This window comes from Nelumbo lutea, chromosome 2 (genome assembly GCF_056320005.1).
Source record: "Nelumbo lutea isolate HS-2025 chromosome 2, American lotus-T2T, whole genome shotgun sequence".
In the NCBI taxonomy this organism is placed as follows: domain Eukaryota; kingdom Viridiplantae; phylum Streptophyta; class Magnoliopsida; order Proteales; family Nelumbonaceae; genus Nelumbo; species Nelumbo lutea.
The window spans coordinates 14218384-14239744 of NC_142685.1; the positions used below are offsets into that span (position 1 = coordinate 14218384).

The window sequence follows — 21361 nt, forward strand, 5'->3', positions numbered from 1 at the left end:
ATAAAGTTTTCCATTAATTAACAAAATTCTTAATAATTTTTTCTACTATCTTCCCTTATTTCTTTTATTTTTTCTGATATTTTATAAATAAAAAAAATTATTTTTGAACACAAATACAATTATTTTCTCTTTTTATTTTCAAAATTGCATAATCAAATCAAACTGATCAACCCAAACCGGTCCACTTTAGTATGACAAGTAATTGAGGCTAGCGAGTCGAATGGTTTTAGATATTTAAATAATCTAGCCCATAAACTTCATCTTCTTGATGCGTAGTGAATTTTAGGCCCCTAGTTCATTTCTTCTTTTGTTTTTTTTCTTTTCATAAGAAATTAGCAAAGTTGAGGAAACAACTTAATCTAAAACTTAAGTTCAATGCAATGGAGCTATAAAACAAAGGAGACAATTCATGTTCATAGAAAACTATTTTTAGAAAATTAGTAGTGAACTTTTCACATAATTTATAGAAAACAATAATGAATTCTTAGTAAAAACTCTTGAAAATATAATGAAAAAATTATACAAAATTTAATTTATAACAACATTAATATTTTAATAAGATATATGCTTATTAATACTGTTTTTAATATTTGTTTTTAGAACATATTTTCTAAAAATTTATCTAGTAGATTTGGTAGACCAAACCAAATAAATCAAGATTTGCTCAAATTGGTAACTAAAAATTTATCTTTTCTAGACCCATCTTCTTGCTATAGTGTTCGCCAAATTTTGGAATCATACAAATAGTGAAGTATGGGGCCCAAAACATCCCATTGGAGAGATAGATTTTATATTGACAATATTAAAATATTGTTTATAATTATAATAATATTTTTTAATTAATTATTAAATTTTATTGATTTACTTTTATTATTTCTATTATTTTATCATCTATTTTCTCTTATTAGTATTTTAAATATTTTTCTATTACTCAGTAATTTTTAATATTTTCTCGATAAATAATACGTCTAATATATATATATATATATATATATATATATATATATATATATATATATTAAAAATTCCATTATTTTGAGTGAAACTTTCTCTTATTTTACTTGTTAATTAAAAAAATTAAGTTTACAATTTCTTGTTATTTTTGATTTTTAAAAATCCTTATTTTATCAATATTTTCTATTAATTAACAAAACTGCTAATATTTTTTTGTTCTTTTCCTGTTTTTTTTTTTATATTTTCCATGTAGTAAAACTATTTTTAGTGAAATTTTCTCTTATTTGTTCTTTTATTTCCAAAATTGCATAACGTAGTTAATTCATTTCTTCTTATGATTTCTTCTTCTTTTGGGAAATTGGCAATTATATGAAAACAACCTAATAAAAAACAATTTAATGTAATGGAGCTATAAGACAAATGAGACAAATCTTGTTCATAGAAAAATATTTTTATAAAATTATCAATGAAATTTTCACATAATCTAAAAAATAGTTATATTTTAACAAAAAAAATAAAAAATAGTAGAAAATTAATTTATTCAAAGTTTAATTAATATTAAATTTAATATTTTAACAAAAAAATATGTTAATTAATAGTGTTTGTATTATTTAGTCTTCATGACATATTTTCTAAAAACTTATATAGCAAATTTGGTAGACCAAAATGGTTCAATCAAGATCTATTCAAATTAGTAAAGAATAATTTATATTTTCTCAACCCATCTTGATATAGTGTTCGCCAAATTTCATCATCAATACAAATAGTTATATATGGTGCCTAAAACATCCTATGGAGAGAAAGATATATAGCTTTTATAGTGTTAATATTAAATATTATTTATAATAATAATAATAATAATTAATAAGTTCTATTGTTTTGCTTTCATTGTTTCTCTTATTTATTATTTTTTTACTCATCTTATTTCAATATTTTAGATTTGAATTAAATTGTTTCAAAAAAGCTTTAACTTAAACATAAATATTTTAATACATTTTATGAAAAATTAAATGCATGTGTTTGGAAGTCTAGGAAAAATAGAGAGATGATGAAAAGATATGTTAGAATTAGATGGTTTTATTGGGCATGTGATATAAAATAGAAAATGTTAGGAGATAGAGAGAGAGAGAGAGATGTTGAGAGGAATAATAACTTGGTCCAAATGGAAAAAAATGAAGGAAAAAAAAGAGTAAAGTAGGAAGCATGAAATGAAAGGAGGAAGGTAATGTAGACAATCTTACTATATAAATAGTGTAGATAATAGTTAATATACAAATAAAAATTTAATAAATTGGTTGCACCAACCCAACTCATCTTATAATGGTTTGGATCAGGTTTTGTTTTTCGAGCCTAGCTGCACAAGGGGAAGGGAAGTGTTCGAGGGAGGCAACTTTATTATCGTAATGGGTGGTGGTAAATTTTAGCAAATTAGTAATGACTATTGACTAATGAGCTTGTTTGTTTGGGTGATCAGCGTCTGAGCAGTAGAGTTATAGGCCGCGTTGGAGGCTATTTGTCCAGACGAGCGAGGATTAACTGAACGCAATGGATGTTTAATGTGTTATGAAACCAATAACAATGTTCTATGCCACTAATAAAATTGTTCCACAGCCCACTTAACATCCATCACATTTAATTAATCCCAATTCCTCCAAACTTGATAACTTTTATTTTAGGCCGTGTTTGATTTTAGGCTATGTTTGGTTTGAAGGAAAACGTGAGGAAAGACTCTACCTTTCCTTTCCTTTTCTACAATTTTCCTTCAAACCAAACACAGTCTTAAGTTAAAGTAGGGAAATCTTTACCGAATAAAGTCTCCTTTCGCTTTAATTGGAATTGGTCCGAGCCATCATTGTCATTCTCATTCGTCGTTCATCAAAGCCTTTGTCCCCAAAGATATGGGGCCGGTCACATGAATGATGAATCCCGTTCCTTTCTGGTCCGAGCTAGGGTGACGTTGATGATATCAGAAATTCTACGATCAGGAAGCATATCAGAAATCCGTTCTGGTTTTTTAGTGTCAAAAAGGAAATCGAATCGAGCTATCGAAGAGAAGAATAGTTTCAGTTTAGGAGAAGATGAGCGGGCTAGGAACAGCGGACTTCTTCTACAGAGAAGCTCATCGTCTGGGCTATGTCGCACGGTCTGCATTCAAGGTTGTTGAGTTTATTCTTCTTCTCTTTTCCTGGTTTTATTCCCTTGGTTATTTTCATACCTTTACTTTGAAAAGAAAATTTTCATTTATCTTCCGTTTTCAACGATTCCCTTTCACGAGCAGCTGCTGGCTGTTGCAGATGCAGAAGCAATACAAACTGATAAAACCCGGCGCATCCGTTCTCGACCTCGGATGCGCTCCTGGTGCTTGGCTGCAGGTACCGATTTCGTCTTATATAGATTCTTCTGTTTTTTTTTTTTTTTTCTTCTTATAATTTTCACATCTATTCCAGTTGATCCCATGTTCTGTTTATTTTAATCCAGGTAGCCTGTCAGAATTTGGGGCCTATGAAAAATGGTGGCGTGGTTGTGGGTGTTGATCTGAAGGTAAAAACCATAATGATTGTAACCAAATAAATTTCTAGATGTTGTACATTGTGCAGCTTATTTTACTGAGTTCCTATTTCTTGAGTCAGTAATCCTGGTGTCTGTGATTTGGAGTTGCAGAGCAGAAGGTGAAAGTTCCTTCTCTTCATTGCGATACGAGAGTGCGAACAGTTTGTGCTGACGTTATGAATCTTCCAAAAGAACAAGTTAGGTTTCTCTCACCTAAGGTATTAAATCGTTCATTGTCTTTCTTCTCCCGACCTTCATTTTTTTGAATTTAGATTTTTTGCAAAATATTGTACAGAAAACCAGGATAGAAAATAAGCATTTCTAGCATTTGTATTGAGCATTGACGGTTCCGACAATGAAAGTTGGAGTTGCTGATGCCTACAATACTCATGCTTGATGCCATAGCTTACCAATGATAAGTTCTTCCTTGGGTGATTTACTTTGTGCACTCCATCAAATTATAGGATTATGATGTCAGTATATTTTTTCTGCATAGAGATTGTTAGGAACTAATGTGACTTACCACAGGGAACCTAACTGTAGTTACTAAATGTGCATTCTCAAAAAAGTATGATAAGAGCAACTTCATGTACCATTCATCAAAAAAAAAAAAAACTTCATGTACAATTTGGTTTCAAGAATGGAAAATATGACTAAAAATCCAATCTAACATACAAAGACTGGTAAAAGATGGATGTGTTATCTTTTAAAAAAGTATGGAACGAACAATTTATATGTAAATATATGCATGATCTATTGAAATATGCATTTTTTTACAAATATAACCATACTTTGTATTATAAAAATATATTAAAAATAAAGCATTTTAAAATCTAAGCTATTTTTATCAACATTTTAAAAATTATTGTATTTTAGATAATCTAAAGGGAAAATTCCGGATAGGTACCTTGTACTTTAGGCTGAGTGCCAATTTAGTACCCGTACTTTAAAACACGACAATCTAGTACCCGAACTTTCGAAATGCGACAATCTAGTACCTGCCGTTAATCAACTGTTAAGTGTCATGGGAAAAGACACAAATGCCCTTCAACTATCATCTAATTTTCTTTATCAACCATCTGCAATCTGCGAATCTGCAACAATTATAGAGAGGGAGACCAAACACCCCTCCATTATCATTCCATGAACAACAACGCCAAACCATCATCCCGGAAACGACCGAAGACCAATGACGAAGACAACTGTTTGGTGTCCTGCAACAAATGCCGGCCCACCTCCCATGAGAAAATCTCTGTCATTCCTATTGATATCAACGGCTTCAATAAGCATTCGAACGCAAGCCCCAATGGACTCTTCAGAGCGATACATCCTGGTAGCATATTCCCTTCTTCAAAAATTTCCATAATAGCTAGAGCTTAAGTCATCACATCAAATCTCCCAAAACAGAACTCTAGGAAATCATCACAGAAGGACCTTTTAAAAACTGAAACAAAAAGAGGCATTCTCATTAAGACTAACAAGTTATTATAGAAATGTTATCTTCAAGTATGAAAGTAAAGATAAAATTACCAATCAATTCTTACGTGCTTTTCTAGAGACTTTCTTGTCTGGTTTATATCCATCTGGAACAAAATTAACAATATCAGCAAGCAATCCATTTAGATCAAGAATAAGAAGTTTTCTCTTATTTGTACTCTTTTTGAAGGCAATATCTCCATAGAACTTTCTTCTGTGTTGATACCATCAACCAGAACAAGATGTTCTACAACATCAACATTATATGAAGAAGGAATTGTTTGTTCCATGATGCATTCAGTTGTTGATGCCTCTAAATTTGCCTCATTGAAGATGTGATATGTTTCCATTGCCTTTTCCAATTCATTTGCAGCCTCTTCATTTTCTTCCATGCATGCATTGTCTAGTTCGTTGGAAGAGAGTTCTCCTACTGAACTGTTTTGTACACCATGTATTGTGCTGTTAGGATTCTTCTCCATGGCTTGCTCCATGTTATTGAGTGAGGGATCAAACAGCATTTTGTTCTTCCTCTGATAGGTTCGAAATGTTTTTCTCCTCTTGTAGGTTTTAAGTCTTTTCTGACTCTCATGCTTGTTGTTCTTCCCTGAATTTGTATCAGCAGTGTCTAGCGAAATGGTAAGCTCCTCTGGAAGTAGATCGGTTTTTATATGCAGTTTCTGCTCCTTCTCAAGATGCTTAGTATTAGTTAGATCCTTGCTGCATAGAGCACCATTCTCTTTAAGTGAACTATCGGTTTTTGGTGCACTAGGCTTATTCTTTTTTATCCTCTTTCTCTTCTTTTGTTTTGGATGCACTGCAGGATGCTTCTCTTTTATTTGCACAGCTTCATTGAAGTGTCCAATGGTTGGTGATTTTTCAGTCAAATTCAAGGGTGTGCCCTCTTTCTCAGATATCTCCAAATTCTCATATTGGGTTTGTTTTCGCTTCCTTTCCTTTTCTGTGTCAATCTCCATATCCTTCATCTCCTTATAGTCCTCTTCATTGTTGGTAGAAGAAGCCATTCCACAACTTCTTTCCCTTCTTTAGCTTACCCTGCTTTCGGTTTGTTCCGGCAATATTACAAAAGCTAATTAATGTTTCGGGTTCCATGTAAGAAAGAACACCAATTCACATCTCTTTTGTTCGGACAGGTTGTGAGTACAACAAAAACAAGAAACTAGTATTGAGAAAACTAAAGCAGGTGCACCAGCATCTCAACATTTCTATAAACGGGATCATAAATGCTTGCATATATATGACAACAGATTTGGTACTCGGATTATTTCAGCAAATAAGACTGAACAATTAAGGAATCTTCCATGTAAAAATTTGATTTGGGGCTCAAAATTGTCTAACAAGTTCCTCCTACTGACTCTATTAATGGGCCTAATCTATTTCCCATAGCCCTTGCCCCATGGTCAGCAAGTTTAACATTAAGATATTACCTTCAACAGTCAGTATTGCTTGTGAAAAACACAAATAAAAGGTGGGGTACAGGGCTGATACAGCTTGGAGAATTAAATAAGTGGCGAATCCAGGGCTGATACAAAACGGTCTATGGGCGCCCAAACCAAAAACCGTTCAACAGAGGGTCTCCTGTTCAGGAGAAGCACTCCTGAACCGAGCATTCTACGAAGACTTCGAATCCATCGGATTTCAGAAATGTGGATCCAAGCGAATCCTCAACCCAATACAAAAATGCAAAGCGAACTACGCTTCCTTCACTCTTCTCAGGGGACTCACCTCCATCAAGAGCTTTCGGTTCCTGGAACCTGATCTTCATTTTCTTGAGAAAGAAGATAATGAACAGTGTGTTTGGGCTCTTTCATTTTCTTGAGAAAGAAGATGATGAACAGTGTCTAAGGGTAATTTTAACATTTTTAAAAGTCTTAAACGGCACATGAGGTCACGTGACATACATAACTGATGGTCCATTAGCGGTAGGTTTGTCGCATTTCGAAAATTCAAGTACTAGATTGTCGCATTTTAAAGTTTGGGTACTAAATTGACACTCAGCCTAAAATACAGGGTACCTATTGGGAATTTTTCCCTAATCTAAACTATCCATGCATTTAATTTTTATGAAAAATTACTGTATTTTCCATATCTTTAGATAGTTAGTGTCTAATATGCTTAGTCAAAATTTTGAATGTGTTTAATACACGCATCATACATGTATTATGCACCTAACCCTATTTTTAGTGGGAGTCAACTTTAACTTGACTGTTGGGATTTTGCTGGATGAGAAACACTCTTTTCATTTTCTTGTCACTCCCAAGAGCATTGAGCGTGGCATTCTCTTGCACTTATTGACGTGGGCATCATGGCAGTCCTAGAATCAGCGTAGGAATATTCTTATGCTTTTTTAAATTTTTTTCTATTTCTTGAGTGTTTTCTGTTTTAGGAATATTTTGATAATTTTACTCAATGTCAGTGGAGCTCCATTTGGCCAAGGAGGGTAATTTACAAACGAGATAAAAGCTGTTTTGTTAAAAAAATGCACTCTGCTAATTTATTCTCAAGTTTTAATTGATCTTTCAAAAAACGCACCCTGTTTAAAGCACATGCATGTTTCATAGTCTTGGGAGCATGTGATGCACATTTATATGTTCCTGTTAATATGTTTATTTTTTTATTTTTTCTAGGCTGTCTTGGTTTTGATCACCATATTGATTGAGGTCTGTTCCAGTGTACATGATGGCAAAAAAAAACCTCTGTTTCATTGGGATGTCTTTGGACTTTGGATTGGGGCAGAAAGGGAAACAAGGATGCAAAAGGAAAAATGAATTTTCTAAATTTTAGGACTCGCAATTTGGCTCTGAAAAAATTGCACTCCAGAATCCAAAGAGCTGTAGACTTCTCAGTGCCTTACCTCATTTAGGTGGAGAATCGAATCCTTTGGATATTTATACAGGAACCCTCTGAATGTTTACATCTTTCCTACTTTCTTCCACTTCTGCTACTTCCTAGTTCCTCCTTCACCGCATGCCGCATAAAAAAATTTATCCACTTTAAATTGAACTTTTTGACGTTGTTGAAACCGATTTTTATCACTATGAACCTTTTTTTCTTTTTCTGACTTCTGTCGATGGAATGCTTGAAACCCACTTGAGAAAGATACATTCATGTTAGTAAGGATTCATTGCTGACTTCTCTGTATCCTGAGAATCAATGTCACAAACATGAACTTGTTTTTTTAATAACATAATCTGCTTGTGTAGTCCCATGAAGCAGTTCATGTTTTCCAAAATAAAAAAAAAAAAAAGAGCCCACGATCATTGGTTATACACTTCTATATAAACCCGTAAAAAGAAACCGGCCAAGGTATGGGTTCCGTTTTAATACTGAACTGTTGTTTTACTAAAAACCGTTGAATTGGTCAATGAATCATTGGCTCAGACGGTTTGACTGTTGAACTGTTTGACTTAGACAATGGTTTATGAGTTAATATAATTTATTTAAAATTTTCAAAAAATTAAAATAATAAAACAGAGAAAAAGAGAACGATTCTCAGATCTGAGAGATGTGAAAGAGAAGGAGATCTGAGAGATTTGAGAAGTTGTTGCAGATTTTATACAACTCCAAGATCTTTGGTGAAGGGGGGACAAAAGGAAATGGCTGTTTGAGAAGTCGGTCTCTTTCTCAGTGAAATCCTTCTTTAATGGTCCATCAAGGGAATAAAAGGATTCCTCTCTCTTTCCGAGTAAAAGGATCTGGGTCAGGTCTGTATCAACAAAGCTAGCCTTCTTTGTTTGAACCGCAGTACTTGATAAGATTCCAACCAAGGAAAACTTGGGCCCTGTTTGGATAAATTTATATAAAGTACTTCCATATACAAAAGTACGATATAGTGTTTGTAGTGTATACTTTGTGCTTCTGCTTTTATAATTTTTAAAAGTATAAAAACCCCCCAAAGCACAAAGTTTGGTGAAATAGTACTTTCGTTTTTGTGTGAACGGGTGGTCACACCACTTTCTGATACAACTCTCGACCCTACCTCCATTTGTTGCTACTGGAGTAACGCCACCGTTGCCGGACTCAGCCACCAAACCACCAGAAACCATCACCGAAAGTATGGACGAATGTGATCTTACCAAATAGGAAATGGTTCTTTCAAAAAGCATACTTTACAAAATTTTTTACCCAAACGGTTTTCGAAACAAAAACACCAAAGTAAAAACATTTTTTATGCTTAATACTTTGATGCTGTTAAAAGTACAAAGTAGAAGTTTACCCAAATAACACCTTAGTTAAAAGAAGCCTAGAGGTGGTGGATCTGAACTGCACCTTATGTAGGGATGGCCATGAGTCAAGCTCTTCACGAGCTACTCGAACTCGGCTCGACTCGGTTTCAACTGAGTTTCGAGTTGAGCTCAAGCTTAATTTATAGGCTCGTTTATTAATCGAGTCGAGCTTGAGCCTAATAAAGCTTGATTCATGAGCCAAGCTCGAATAGCTACATACATATAATAATAATAATAATAATAATATATAAAAATACTATATATAATATTTTTATTTTTATATATAATAACTGATTATTATAATTTTTAAATATCAAATAAAAATATTTTTTATTTTTATGAAACATTTTTCTCAAATTAAGCTCGAGCTTATGAGCTTTTGACTCAAACCGAACTCAAACTCAAGATTCTAGCTCGAATTAAGATTGAGCCTCGTACTATCTTAACGAACCAAACTCAAAGAGTAACTAATTATTCGGCTTGACTCGGCTCGACCTTATGTAATAGAAATGTAGAGACTGCTCTGCTGGATTTGGGTAAGGTTGCTGGAGCTTTTGGAGTTAAAATGTGCTTCCGGATGATGTGAAGGGCTCATAGGCTTGGTTCTTAGGAGGACTCCGCAAGACGGGTAGAGTAGCTTGGAGCATTATCCCAGAAATAAACAGACTTTATAAAGGGAGGCAGAAGTCAAACGAAGAGGTGCTCAACAGGATCTTGGAAATGGTGTTTTCCTGGTTGACAAACCACTCACTTCTTAAAATTAGACACAATTGTTCTTTTTTTGAGCTTGATTTCAGTTTTGTAAGAAACATATAGTCATTTTTGGATTGATTGGAAGTTGACTTTGTTGAGTTTTATTGTCTTTAGATATTAATGAAATGATTTTACATTACAATTTCCAAAAAAATGTTTAATATTTTTATATTTTTTACTTTTGCACCTTGCTTTGAAAAGGTGGGCTACTGTACGTCTCACCTCGCTCCTCGGGCAGAAATTTCCCCTTACATTTTTTTTTTATTTTTTTGAGAGTTGCACTTTTAAGATTAAGGCCACATCTGATTGCACGTAAAATCCATAGGATTTAATCTCTTATTAGATTAAAATCCAAAAAGAATGTTGTTCGATTCCCTTTTTACTGTTTAATCAGGTCATTCAACCGTTGAGATTTACTATTAAGGCTCAGTTTGGAAAGAGTATAAATGCAAATATGTACAGTGCAAATACATACAAAATAATACAAAACATAAGGTTTTGCACTCTACATATTTGCAGTTGTACTCCTTCCAAGGCTTAGTTTGGAAAGAGTATAAATGCAAAAATGTATAATATAAATACATACAAAATAATATATAAAATACAAGGTTATGCATTCTACATATTTGTATTTGTATTCATTCCAAACTGAGCCTAAGAGATTAAGTAGGTGTTTGGCATTGGGTATGTGGAGTTGTAAGCACCGTTTTTTCAGAATATTTATCTTTTGTTTAGAATCGATGCTGCCATATAGGTGCTTTTTGGAAAAACAGCACTGGTTTTATTTGATACTAGTGATGGCAGTAGCGTTTTTAACATTGATCTATATTATCCAATATCCAAGATGATGTCATATTGATACTACGTCATTACATCATTGGCAGCAATGCATCTTTCCCAGGAAACATTGCTGCATAGAGCACCATTCTAAAACATATTCTTACATATTCCTCAAAACTTCACATCTAACCATATCTCTGACATCACTGAAATCTTTCCCCAAACCTACAAGTGTGAAAATGCCCAGTTCAGCAATTGCTTGTGCTAATTATTTTTGGCTCGTCTGATGAAAATTTCATACTTAGTTCTTTTATTTCCTATCCCAATTTCTATGACAAATTCAAATGTAATGACAAGAACTTGGCTTGTGGCATGAAATTTAAGAAGAAAACGTAAAGCTTGAATATACTATTATTATTATCATTATCTGCGTTATTACATCTTATAATTCCATTTCTGCTGATTGATTTTATTTCATTCCTAATAAGTAATAACAACTTGGCGGTATTGGTTTCCAGCCAAATATAATATATATACAGCCCGGATATGGGTCATCTCATACTTGAAATAATGCCAGCATCAACAAAAGAAGAATAATTAGGGGACCAAGAATGGGTAGAAGAGGAAGAAGAAAGTGGTGAAGATGGGTAACATGAAGAAGTTGAGAGGGCATTTTTGTTGCATGGGTTCCTTATCATCAATGGCACCATATCTTCTAGCAACCCTTGACGGTCCGCTTCTCCTTGGACCAATTCTTCTTGTTGTTGGTCAGTAGAACTAAATGGGCTTGGTGGTGTAGGACCTGGAGTCGGTGAGCATTCATGAGTTTGGACTTGTAGGGCATGTTGGGTTGGTTGGCCCTGTACTTGTAGGATGTCCTTTTTGGGCTTTTTCACAGCCAGGTGGGCCTGGTAAGACGGGGAGGGAAGGAAATGTGAGTAGGCAAAATGGAGGTGGAGTCCTTCATAAGTTATCACAAGTGTCTCTGGATCTGAGCTTGATCTCTCCACCTGCTTCTTTGCACTGCACCTTGGGTTCGTGCATCTGTAATAACTCCTGCTCTCCATCAACAATATCAAAACAAGAAAAAGAAAACAGCTTTAGAATGTGTGCAATAATGAACAAATAGTGGAGATAGGTTAAGTTTTCTATGTGTGGACAGAACAGGGTTCAACCGTGTTACATGTGAATGTTATAGATGGGGCTGCGTGTTTATTTAACTTGCCATCCGGTTACTATCAGCTCAAAAGCCCTTTGCCACGTGGCAAGAAGTCTTATTTTGTACTATGTGAATGTTATAGATGGGGCTGCGTGTTTATTTAACTTGCCATCCGGTTACTATCAGCTCAAAAGCCCTTTGCCACGTGGCAAGAAGTCTTATTTTGTACCTAGTACCTACGCATAACCTCAGCCATAAGAGACGGGCTCATTGCACACGTGGCTAACCTAGCGGGAGACAGCATGGGGAGAAGAAGCACAACTATGGACGCATATCATGCAACTTGGAGGCTTGCAGTCGTTGCCTACAATTGGTCTAAATCTCCAGTGGTTTCTACCTCTACCTAAGTCAAATTCTCCAGTACCAATTATAGGATGTTACGCAATGATGCAGAAAAAACTAATTTTTTTTAATTAAGGAACCATTAGACTATCTTTGGTTTGAAGGAAAAAACAGGGAAAGAAAGGGAAAGATAGAAAACCTTCCTTTTTCTATTTTTCTCTTCAAACCAAACACAGCCTTAGGGGTACACATGCATATTACAAAATCAATTTCAAAAGAAAAATGTCAAATATGTATTCTCCTATGCCTTGCATATCCTTCTTATATAAAACATTTGGAATATCACATGTGCCTATTCTAACTATTCGGAGATTCACTTAGGCTCAATTTGGAAAGAATACAAATACAAATATATACAGTGCAAATACATACAAAATAATGCAAAAACAAGAGTTTACACTCTACAAATTTATATTTGTACTCTTTCCAAACTCAGCCATAATGACAAAAATGTTCTCTATAGTGGTAGATGGTAATATATTTACAAAGCGTGCAAGAAATCGAATATAAATGCTCTTATTTGTTGAGGGTTCTTTGTAAATGGCAAGTCAGTACAAAGTCCTAGACTGATATGATCATATATATATATATACAGAGAGAGAGAGAGAGAGCATCGCCATTTTGGGAGTGGCAATGCGTAAATTAGGGAGCAAAATCCCTTAAAAAAATCTTAAGTTTTAGTATGGTGATAAATAAATCTATTCATCTTTATCATATGCCTTATACCGGCTTAATTAGAATTGCATCGAGTCAATTTGGTTATTTGAAACCTAATTTGCACTATCGGTTTTCTGGTTGCATTTATCATTAATTTGAGCATAAATGGGAGGACAGACCTGAAAAAGAATAAAAAGAACAAAGGCGTGAATAGGCATCCAGAGTATTGAATGTATCTATCTATCCTGTGGCTGTTTTTTCCCCGGCTTTCATGGATATTACTTTGTTCAGTTTTCATGGATTTTGAGACACAAAAACCTCAAAAGCAAAAGTTTGTGAAATACATGGGGTGACTGTCCATCATCCTGTCGATGGGCTCTCAACTCAGGCTCCTTTTGTACTTAAGCTCGCTCTCTCTCTCTCTCTCTCTAATTCTCTTTTTAGGACTTGTTATATGAAAAATGAAAAATGATAGTTTTTCTCTTATTTTTATTCAATTTGGTTCATTTAGGCTGACCAAAAGTACCCAAATGCACACAAAGTTTGGTTGTTGTTAAGAATTAAGAGGCTGGGCTTAACTTGAGGGTAGGTCCGTAGGTATGAATAGGATAGGGATAGTAGGAATATATTAGATTAGATAATGGAGTGGTTAGGAGCACGGGAATGGTCTTAAATGCCTCCAAATTCAGTGGTTTAATGGACAAGAGCTGCCGGTTCACCAGAAATTTCAGGCACTCGGTCGCTATCCTACTTTATTCAACTTCCCCATAAATGTTAATTATCTTGAATTCTTATTGCTAATGGCTTCTCACCGATGACTTGGTCATGAGCCGGATAGCCCGATGGCCCGGCCTGGCCCACACTTCGGTCGGGCTTAGTCATGTAATTAGGCCCGTGGGCCTAATACAGTATGCCCAACTGTGTTACAGGCTGGGTTCGAGATTTGTCAAAAAAGCCCGATCTGAGCCTGGCCTGGCCTGATTCAACACTATGTATTTTATAAAACACGTAATATGTATTTTATATATTATATAAAATATATAAATAATATAATATAATTTAATATATATTTTTTTTATTTTTTTATAATTTTTCTCTCTCTCTCTATTCAGCCGCTTCAACAGTAGGAACAACATGGGATAAATTTTGGGTTTGGGCCCAGGCCCAGGCTTTAAACTTTTTATGAGGACTGCGCTCAGGCTTGGGCCTTAGAAAAATCTGTTAATACAGAGTGAAAGCCTAACCCGAACCCGGCCCATGAACAAGTCTAGTTATGTAATTATGTAGTGGCAAACTCTCTCATATGAAATGGGTGGCAAAATCCTAAAGTGGGCCGGGTTACGTAGCACAAGTGATTAGCTTCGGAGAGACGGAGAGAAGCCGATCGATCGAGGATATGGCCCAATAACTGCCCTGTTGTCTGCTCACGAGATTTTTTTTTTTTCTTGGGGCCGAGACCACCAAGTTGGCAATATAACGATCAGTATATCATTCTGATCGATCACCATGAAGCATTAAAATAATTCAAAGACACCATCCGCAGAAAAATACTGTTTGGTTAAGGGCCGAAAAGTCTAAGAGAGGCATTATTAGCTAGAAAAGCAGAAAAGTCTAAGAGAGGCAGCTGTAAGTAACTTCCCAAGAAAGAGCGAATGCTTTTGTAGTGATATATGTTTTAAAAGTTTTCACAACGAAAGCAGAAAATTAATGAAAATCTTAGAGAAGAAATCGAAAAAATGGTCTCGAGCCACAAGACGATTATAAGACCTCCTCATGAACTTAATTTGAAGTATTCAAAGGACTGTCGGAAGCAGCAGCACACAGCAGGGCGGAAAACAAGTTATCTTCGTGGATTTATGAATCTCTTTGAAAATGAAACGAATAGACAAATGAGAAACGATCGATCGAATTACCTTGGATTTGGGTTGTTCTTAATGGATTTCTGCCCATACTTCCTCCATTTGTAACCGTCATCGGCCAATCCATTTCCGGTGAACTTAACTTTCATAGTATATTTATTATCAATCTTACTCAACCCCTTCTCCAATATCGAGATTCTGCAAATAAACGTAAATGAATAGCAAATGAAATGGAACTCGTCAACACATTAATTATCGAAAAAGAGGCACCACCAGCAGAGAGCAAACCCAGAAAACTACCTCGCTTGCGACATGCTACGGTGATCGTCAGATTCATTGTTCCGATTTGTTGTGGACAGTGCACTCTCGATGTCTTCAATAGTAGGTCCGGAGTAGGCAGCCGAGATGAGCCGGTTAATTAAAGGCTCTGGTGAAAGACATGGTTTGGGTTCAATGGTTTCAGGTAAGACAAGGAAAGGAGATTCATTATCAAGAAGCTCCCTCACAAGCTCGTCCTCCGACCCATTTGACAGATTTGCAGTTAATTGCATCAATCTTTCCATGAAGAAACAATTCAGTTGTGCATTAGACGAGAGAATAAACCAAGGCAGAAGGAAACAAAGTTTGAAGAAGAGACGGAACTAGGTTCGCAAATTGGTTATCATAGAAGACGGAAGAAGAGAAGATTAGAGTGGAGCAGATAGAGAGGAGGCTAGGGGTCGTCCGTCGTTGATGGTTACGTGCTTATCCCCAACTTTTAAAGGAAGAGTTGCTGAGAGTAAGGAAGATGAGAATTTAATGCACTTTGTACATAGCTTCGTCCTCTGCCTGAGAGTAACAAAGGTTATTTCATACCACACAGATTTACTTTGTTACAACACAATAGTCGAAGCAGGAAGCGCCCAATCATCCATGCATGTTTATTTTATCCTTTTTTTTTCTGTTCTCTTTGGATGTTAAGGTGGACCAAAACCACCTGAAATTTGATCCCCATTTCAATGAGTCAACCAGTACCAATAATGCATTTCATTTGTTTCTCACTCTTTTAGTATTTTTTTTTTTCAACGCTTAGCTTTGGCCCTATCTAATTGTCATTCTTTTCAGGAAACTGTCCGGGCAATTGAGATTAAATTATCCGCTATAGCCTGAGAAATTAGGTTGATCTCAAACCAAATATGTTTTGACCATCTTTGATGGCTATTGGGGCTTAAAATTTTGGAGATGTTGCAACAAACCCATGACCCGTGTGATAAATCAACCACTACCCAAATTAATAATTTTTTTTTAGGGTAAACTAGAGATAGCCACCCTGTCGTGTTGTAATAGGGGACAATGACACTTAGACCACTGGATTTCTGGATTTATGTTGCAAGGTAATAATTGGCTGGTTGTAGCTAAGCAGAGATTTGGGATCGAATTCCACCTGCACCAGGGTTGGGGAGGAGGGTTATGGGTTTGATGGATGGGCTACCCCTGTTGTGTTCTGTATAGCCCCATTTCACTGCCAAACCCATTTGTGGGTTAAAGGGGGCATAATGCTGAAATCCAATTTCACTTGAGATTAAAGAAAATTAATGAATGATTTTCTTGGGCTCATAAGGAAAGTGAATCGTATTATTTACTTAGAAAACAAATTTAGATGACTGAAAATTATACAAGCGTTGTAGGATATGAATAGTGAATTAGAAAGAATGTCATTTTCCTATAGTTTATACTAATTTTTAACAACATTCATTTAGTTTCATGAACATTTAACCACTCATTTTTCTCATTCGGATTTCTATTTTCATTTATTTCGGTTGGAGTTCAAAATTACTTCTTCTCTTAGTATGATGTGTATGCATGGTGTGTGTATGTGTGTGAAAGAGAGAGAAGGACTGAAGGAGAGAGGTTGCCCTCAAGAGGGATTTCTCCATCTGAATTTATCCATTGGCAGAAAACAACACATATGATTTATTGATTATCATTTCTGCTCAATGATCATGAGACCTATATACTTTCGAATGGTCCTTAGATGCAACCCGTCACAACAATGCGTGGTTGTGGTATTAAAGAGGCAAATGGATAAAGAAACTAAAAAAAAAACATGGGATTAAATAAAGAGAAATAGGACTCATGTATCTGACCCCACATGGTTAGTATAAGCCTTGGATGATGATGATAATGATTTATCTTATTAATGAATCAGTGAGTTACAATCTAGTCTAAAGGTCCGTTTGGTTTGTAGTTGGAATCGGAATCGGAATAAGAATCAAAATCCTCTAGAATCTAACTCAGAATTAGAATCGGAATCCTCTGGAATCTGAATCAGAATGACCCATTCCCTGTTTGATTCTGACAGGAATGAAAATGGGAATTAAAATCAACAGGAATGGGATTTCATTCTCAAGGGAGGAGCAAGGAATGGTCATTCCTTAAATGGGGGAATGTCATTCTAGTAAGAATGGGAATAGGATTTCGATACCGCCCAACTAAACAGTTGGAATCGGCCAATTCCAGACCTCTATTCCTGCAAACCAAATGGACTCTAAGTATGTAGATAGTACATTATACATAGGGTTGCAAATGGATTAGATGGGATTCGGATATATAAAGAAATGGTGATCCAAATTCGAACCGGATAAGGATATCGTATATCTGAATTTGATCTGATCCCATTCGAATTAAAAAAAAAGTTAATAAATTAGTAAAATAAAAAACATAAAACTTTATATAAAGATGACTCCTCTATTATTGAATGTTGATTGATTCCTCTAAGGTCCCTGCATTCACATTCATGGATCTCTAGTCAGGACCCGGTGCCACACAACCATTTGTTTGCATTTTTTTATGTATACCTCCCTCATAGTTGAATATAAAAAACGTGTTGGAATTCATAATTCTATCACTCCAACTTGCTCCCAAAGAAAAAAAGGACCTTCTCCAACTGAGGAAAGAAAGCAATTGAATAAATAAGAATTATATTAATAATAAGGTCAAGATCATTCAATAACGCATTGCCTTGAATAGAATCGCCATTTAAGGTCATTTACATTGAGTAGTCAGCCCTCATAAATGTATATCGACTCTGATTAGGCAAAGTTTTGATTTTCAAGGTTCAAAATTTCATCATGTATCAGGGACTATTGTGTCATCTTTGCGTTGTCCGATATGTTAAATATTAACTATATTATGTTTTTAATATTTTCAAGGGATATGCCTTATTGAGATCTGATGAGGGCAGATTTGGCCCTCCAGTGGAATTGTGACATATGGCACCTCATGCCAATTAAGTGTGGCTTCTTAGCAGCTCGCCATAAGCAGCTTGCCACAGGCAGCTCGCCATAGGTAGCTTGCCACAGGCAGCTCGCTACGGGCAGCTCCCCATAGGCAGCTCGCCATAAGCAGCTTGCCATAGGCAGCTCGCCATAGGCAACTCGCCACATGCAGCTCCCCACAGGCAGTTTTCCACAGGCAGGCAGCTCACCACAAGCAGCTCACCCTCATAGCCTGACAACTTTGACAACTCAGCATTGCATAGGCAACTCACCACTTGTAGGGTAGCTCGGTACAGGAGTAGTTTGACGTATCGTAGGAAGATCTCTTGCCTGACGACCTAGCCTAGACACTGACCCGCCGACTGACACAGGTGCCGACTTGACAACCTGGCCCAGACACCGACCCGTCGACTAACACAGGCGCCGCCCTGACAACCTGGCCCAAACACCGACCCGTCGACTGATGCAGGCGCCACCCTGACAACCTGGCCCAGGCGCCGACCTGGCCGCTTGACACAAGCGCCAGCCTGACGACCTCGAGGAGTTCACCACCATACCCCGGTTCTGACGGGATGTGACGAGTCTTACCGTTTGGAGGTTTTTCACCCACCTAACCCGCGAGGACTCCAGTATATAAAGACCTCACCCCCCAAAGGGGAGGGAGATGGAAAAAATGGAGGTAATCCCTGCTCTTTATCTCTCTCATTTCTCCAATATCATTTTTAAATCTCTCTACAATCAGGTCCCTCAGCTCCCGTCGTCTACAAAGAGGAGGGAAAAAAGGATGTTCTCGCAGGTGCCTCAGCTCCTACCGCCTACAAAGGAGAGGAAATCACCTCATGCAAAGGGTAGTCGGGTTGCGCTGCACCAAGGAGCTCCACCGTCCTCTGAGTTACAGGCCACCTAGGAACAGGTCAAATGATGAGTCCACCAGGCAGTTCGTCATCAGGCAGTTCGTCATCAGGCAGTTCACCACCAGGCAGTTCGTCACTAAGTAGCTCTCCACCAGGGAGCCCGCCACCAAGCAGTTCTCCACTAGGGAGTTCGCCACCAAGTAGCTCATTACCAAGGCACATCACCACCGGGCCAAATAACGAGGTACTTAGCCAAAAAAAATTTATACATCACAAAAAATGGTATGTGACTAGAAATGGTTACATCAAGATCAACCCCTTGTAAAACTAAAAAAAAAAGTGTGTGGGCAAAATCCCTGATACATATCGAGTGCATGGATAATTTGAAATTTGAACAATGCTCTCAACCAACGATTAAAAACAAAAAATAATTAGTGAAAAAAGAATAAAAAAAATTATTAGAGTGAGTGAGGAAGAGTTTTTTTAGGGAAATTGTCTAAACTTCACCATGAGTTTTCAGCATTTCTCTTAAACTCACCCCAACTTTTCAAAATGTCTAAAACTCAACATATCACTAACTTGACGTTAAACATACTAATGGGTGTTAATATATTACCATTTTAACCTTCATAGAAAAATATAAAAATATATACAAAATAAATTAATGGGTGTTAATATATTACCATTTTAATATTTAGACATGAAAAAATGGAAAAAGTTCAAAAAATATTTTTCAAATATAAAATACATAAAATATCTAGTGATGGTGGCTCAGTTTTTCAAGGATAATTTGATTATAAAAATTGTTATTTGTGCTGACATGAACACCTATTTTAAAAGCATTAAGGATGCATTAATAGAAAGTGAGTTTTAAAACATAAAAATTTACTTAAATAGTGATAGACATTTTAAAAAGTTATGAAAATTTGAAAAGAAATGCTGAAAATTCATAGCGACAATTTTCTTTCTTTTAAGTGAAAAATGAATGACATGTGCTCTGAGCTCATACCAGGCTACTGCAATTAATAGTCAGCCGCAGCAAGGGTTTTGTCTTCTTGTGGTTTGACTTGGGAATCCAAACAAGCGCGAGCGAGGCCACCCAGACTCAGAAAAGAAAAGGACGAGAGGGGGTTGACTGGACAGAGTGGTTTAGGTTAGCACAGCGCGTAGGTAGTCCGGTCCGGATAGTTGGCAAAAGCAGGTTAAACGATGACGAGGACGGCAAGTACCAAGGGACAAAAGTCAATGCCATTGTGGGACCCATCTGAGAGCATGTAGACAAATGACATGTGTGGAGACGTAGACACACCTATTGTCTCCGAGTACTCACGTGCACTGTCTGTCTCTGATTCCAATCCCACTGTCCTCGTCCTTCCCTTTCTTACTCCTTACCCTACCTACATCCAAGTGAAGTGACGGATTAACTAACGAGTAGGGATCATCTGCCAACAAAATATTTAGAGGATGCACTTGCGAGCAAGCGTCCTTCGGATGGATTGAAGATGAAATCATGTGAGAACACATCAGAAAGGTTCAAAGTATTTACATCGATACATCATAGCCCCACATGAATTTGATGAAAATTCGTCAGATATGTTTAGTTATAAGTTTTATGACATCATAATCAAATTCTTTTTATATTAGATAATTTATATATAATTATAATTGAACCTAAAATTTATAAAAAAAAAAAACTTAAAAAAGAAACGTACCGTTAAAGTACGGATCCACAGAGGTAAGTATATGTATAATTTTGAACATGCACGCCGGTTCCATGGGCCACCACTGGCATATTCTAAGTATTTCCCTTTATGTTGTTTAGATTAGATCGATGCATATATTAATGTAATTGCCGAGAAAAACAAACCCACCAGAATCTGGGTGGCAACTTGGGGAATATGCATTGAGCAGTAGGCTGAGGGCTACGTCCTGCCTGCTCTTCCTCTTGAGTCCGGATTGCTCTTCATGAGAGATCTTTCCATGGTCAGTGTCAGGAGCGTTTTATGAAAAAAATCCCAATTCCTTCCTTTATTCTCCGGGGCCTATAGGCTGCGTTTGGAAACGATGCAAATAAGTATGTATGTAGAATATAAAATGGTCTATATAAATTGCATAGTTAGATTAATTTTGCACTGACAAATTTATCTTCTTATCAAGTAGATTTTTAGTTATAATAGATGCAAATATAAATTTCAATAAAGCATATACATTTTTTTTTATCAAAAGGCCACTTGAATGTAAACTTACTTCTTTTTTATTGATATACTTTTACATCTTATTATCAATATAAATATGCATTAATCTGTCATTTGTCAATGCATAAACATAATATTGTCAAACACAAGCAAAAATAGTAAACCAGAATGCAAATTTATCCTAATCAATGCATCATTTCCAAACGCAGTCTTAGGAATTA

At 36.0% G+C, this 21361-nt stretch overlaps 2 protein-coding genes across 15 annotated transcripts; one reads left to right on the forward strand and one right to left on the reverse strand.

Annotated features, from left to right (window-relative positions):
• The first annotated feature begins 2767 nt into the window (after positions 1–2767).
• LOC148868707 (uncharacterized) lies at positions 2768–10088 on the forward strand. 14 transcript variants are annotated; one of them, XR_016107918.1, is made up of 6 exons: positions 2792–3110; positions 3249–3326; positions 3433–3495; positions 3616–3722; positions 5545–5616; positions 5801–6272. XR_016107918.1 is itself a non-coding variant. In XM_088972863.1 (5 exons), exons 1-5 carry the CDS (start codon positions 3033–3035, stop codon positions 7764–7766), a joined length of 462 nt encoding a protein of 153 aa, XP_088828989.1. In that variant the 5' UTR covers positions 2768–3032; the 3' UTR covers positions 7767–8139. The 14 variants fall into 14 exon arrangements, 8 of the variants coding, with proteins under 8 accessions (XP_088828989.1, XP_088828991.1, XP_088828993.1 ...); XR_016107916.1 differs by having other exon boundaries at positions 3621–3722; XM_088972863.1 differs by lacking the exons at positions 5545–5616; positions 5801–6272 and adding an exon at positions 7626–8139 and having other exon boundaries at positions 2768–3110; positions 3621–3722.
• Positions 10089–11135: 1047 nt separating this feature from the next.
• On the reverse strand, positions 11136–15797 carry LOC148868708 (putative WRKY transcription factor 49). The gene is made up of 3 exons (XM_088968627.1): positions 15135–15797; positions 14889–15032; positions 11136–11813 (listed from the first exon to the last, which is right to left on the reverse strand). Exons 1-3 carry the CDS (start codon positions 15395–15397, stop codon positions 11309–11311), a joined length of 912 nt encoding a protein of 303 aa, XP_088824753.1. The 5' UTR covers positions 15398–15797; the 3' UTR covers positions 11136–11308.
• Between the last annotated feature and the right edge of the window lie 5564 nt (positions 15798–21361).

Bases quoted from the DNA above. Each gene is read 5' to 3' on its own strand.
- LOC148868708 (XM_088968627.1), bottom strand. From the start codon at position 15,397: ATGGAAAGATTGATGCAATTAACTGCAAATCTGTCAAATGGGTCGGAG. The intron at 15,033-15,134 runs GTAGTTTTCTGG...GTTTATTTGCAG, and splicing joins CGTAGCATGTCGCAAGCGAG to AATCTCGATATTGGAGAAGG. The intron at 11,814-14,888 runs GTAATTCGATCG...GATGGAGAGCAG, and splicing joins AAGAACAACCCAAATCCAAG to GAGTTATTACAGATGCACGA.
- LOC148868707 (XM_088972863.1), top strand. From the start codon at position 3,033: ATGAGCGGGCTAGGAACAGCGGACTTCTTCTACAGAGAAGCTCATCGT. The intron at 3,111-3,248 runs GTTGTTGAGTTT...TGGCTGTTGCAG, and splicing joins TCGCACGGTCTGCATTCAAG to ATGCAGAAGCAATACAAACT. The intron at 3,496-3,620 runs GTAAAAACCATA...GTTGCAGAGCAG, and splicing joins TTGTGGGTGTTGATCTGAAG to AAGGTGAAAGTTCCTTCTCT.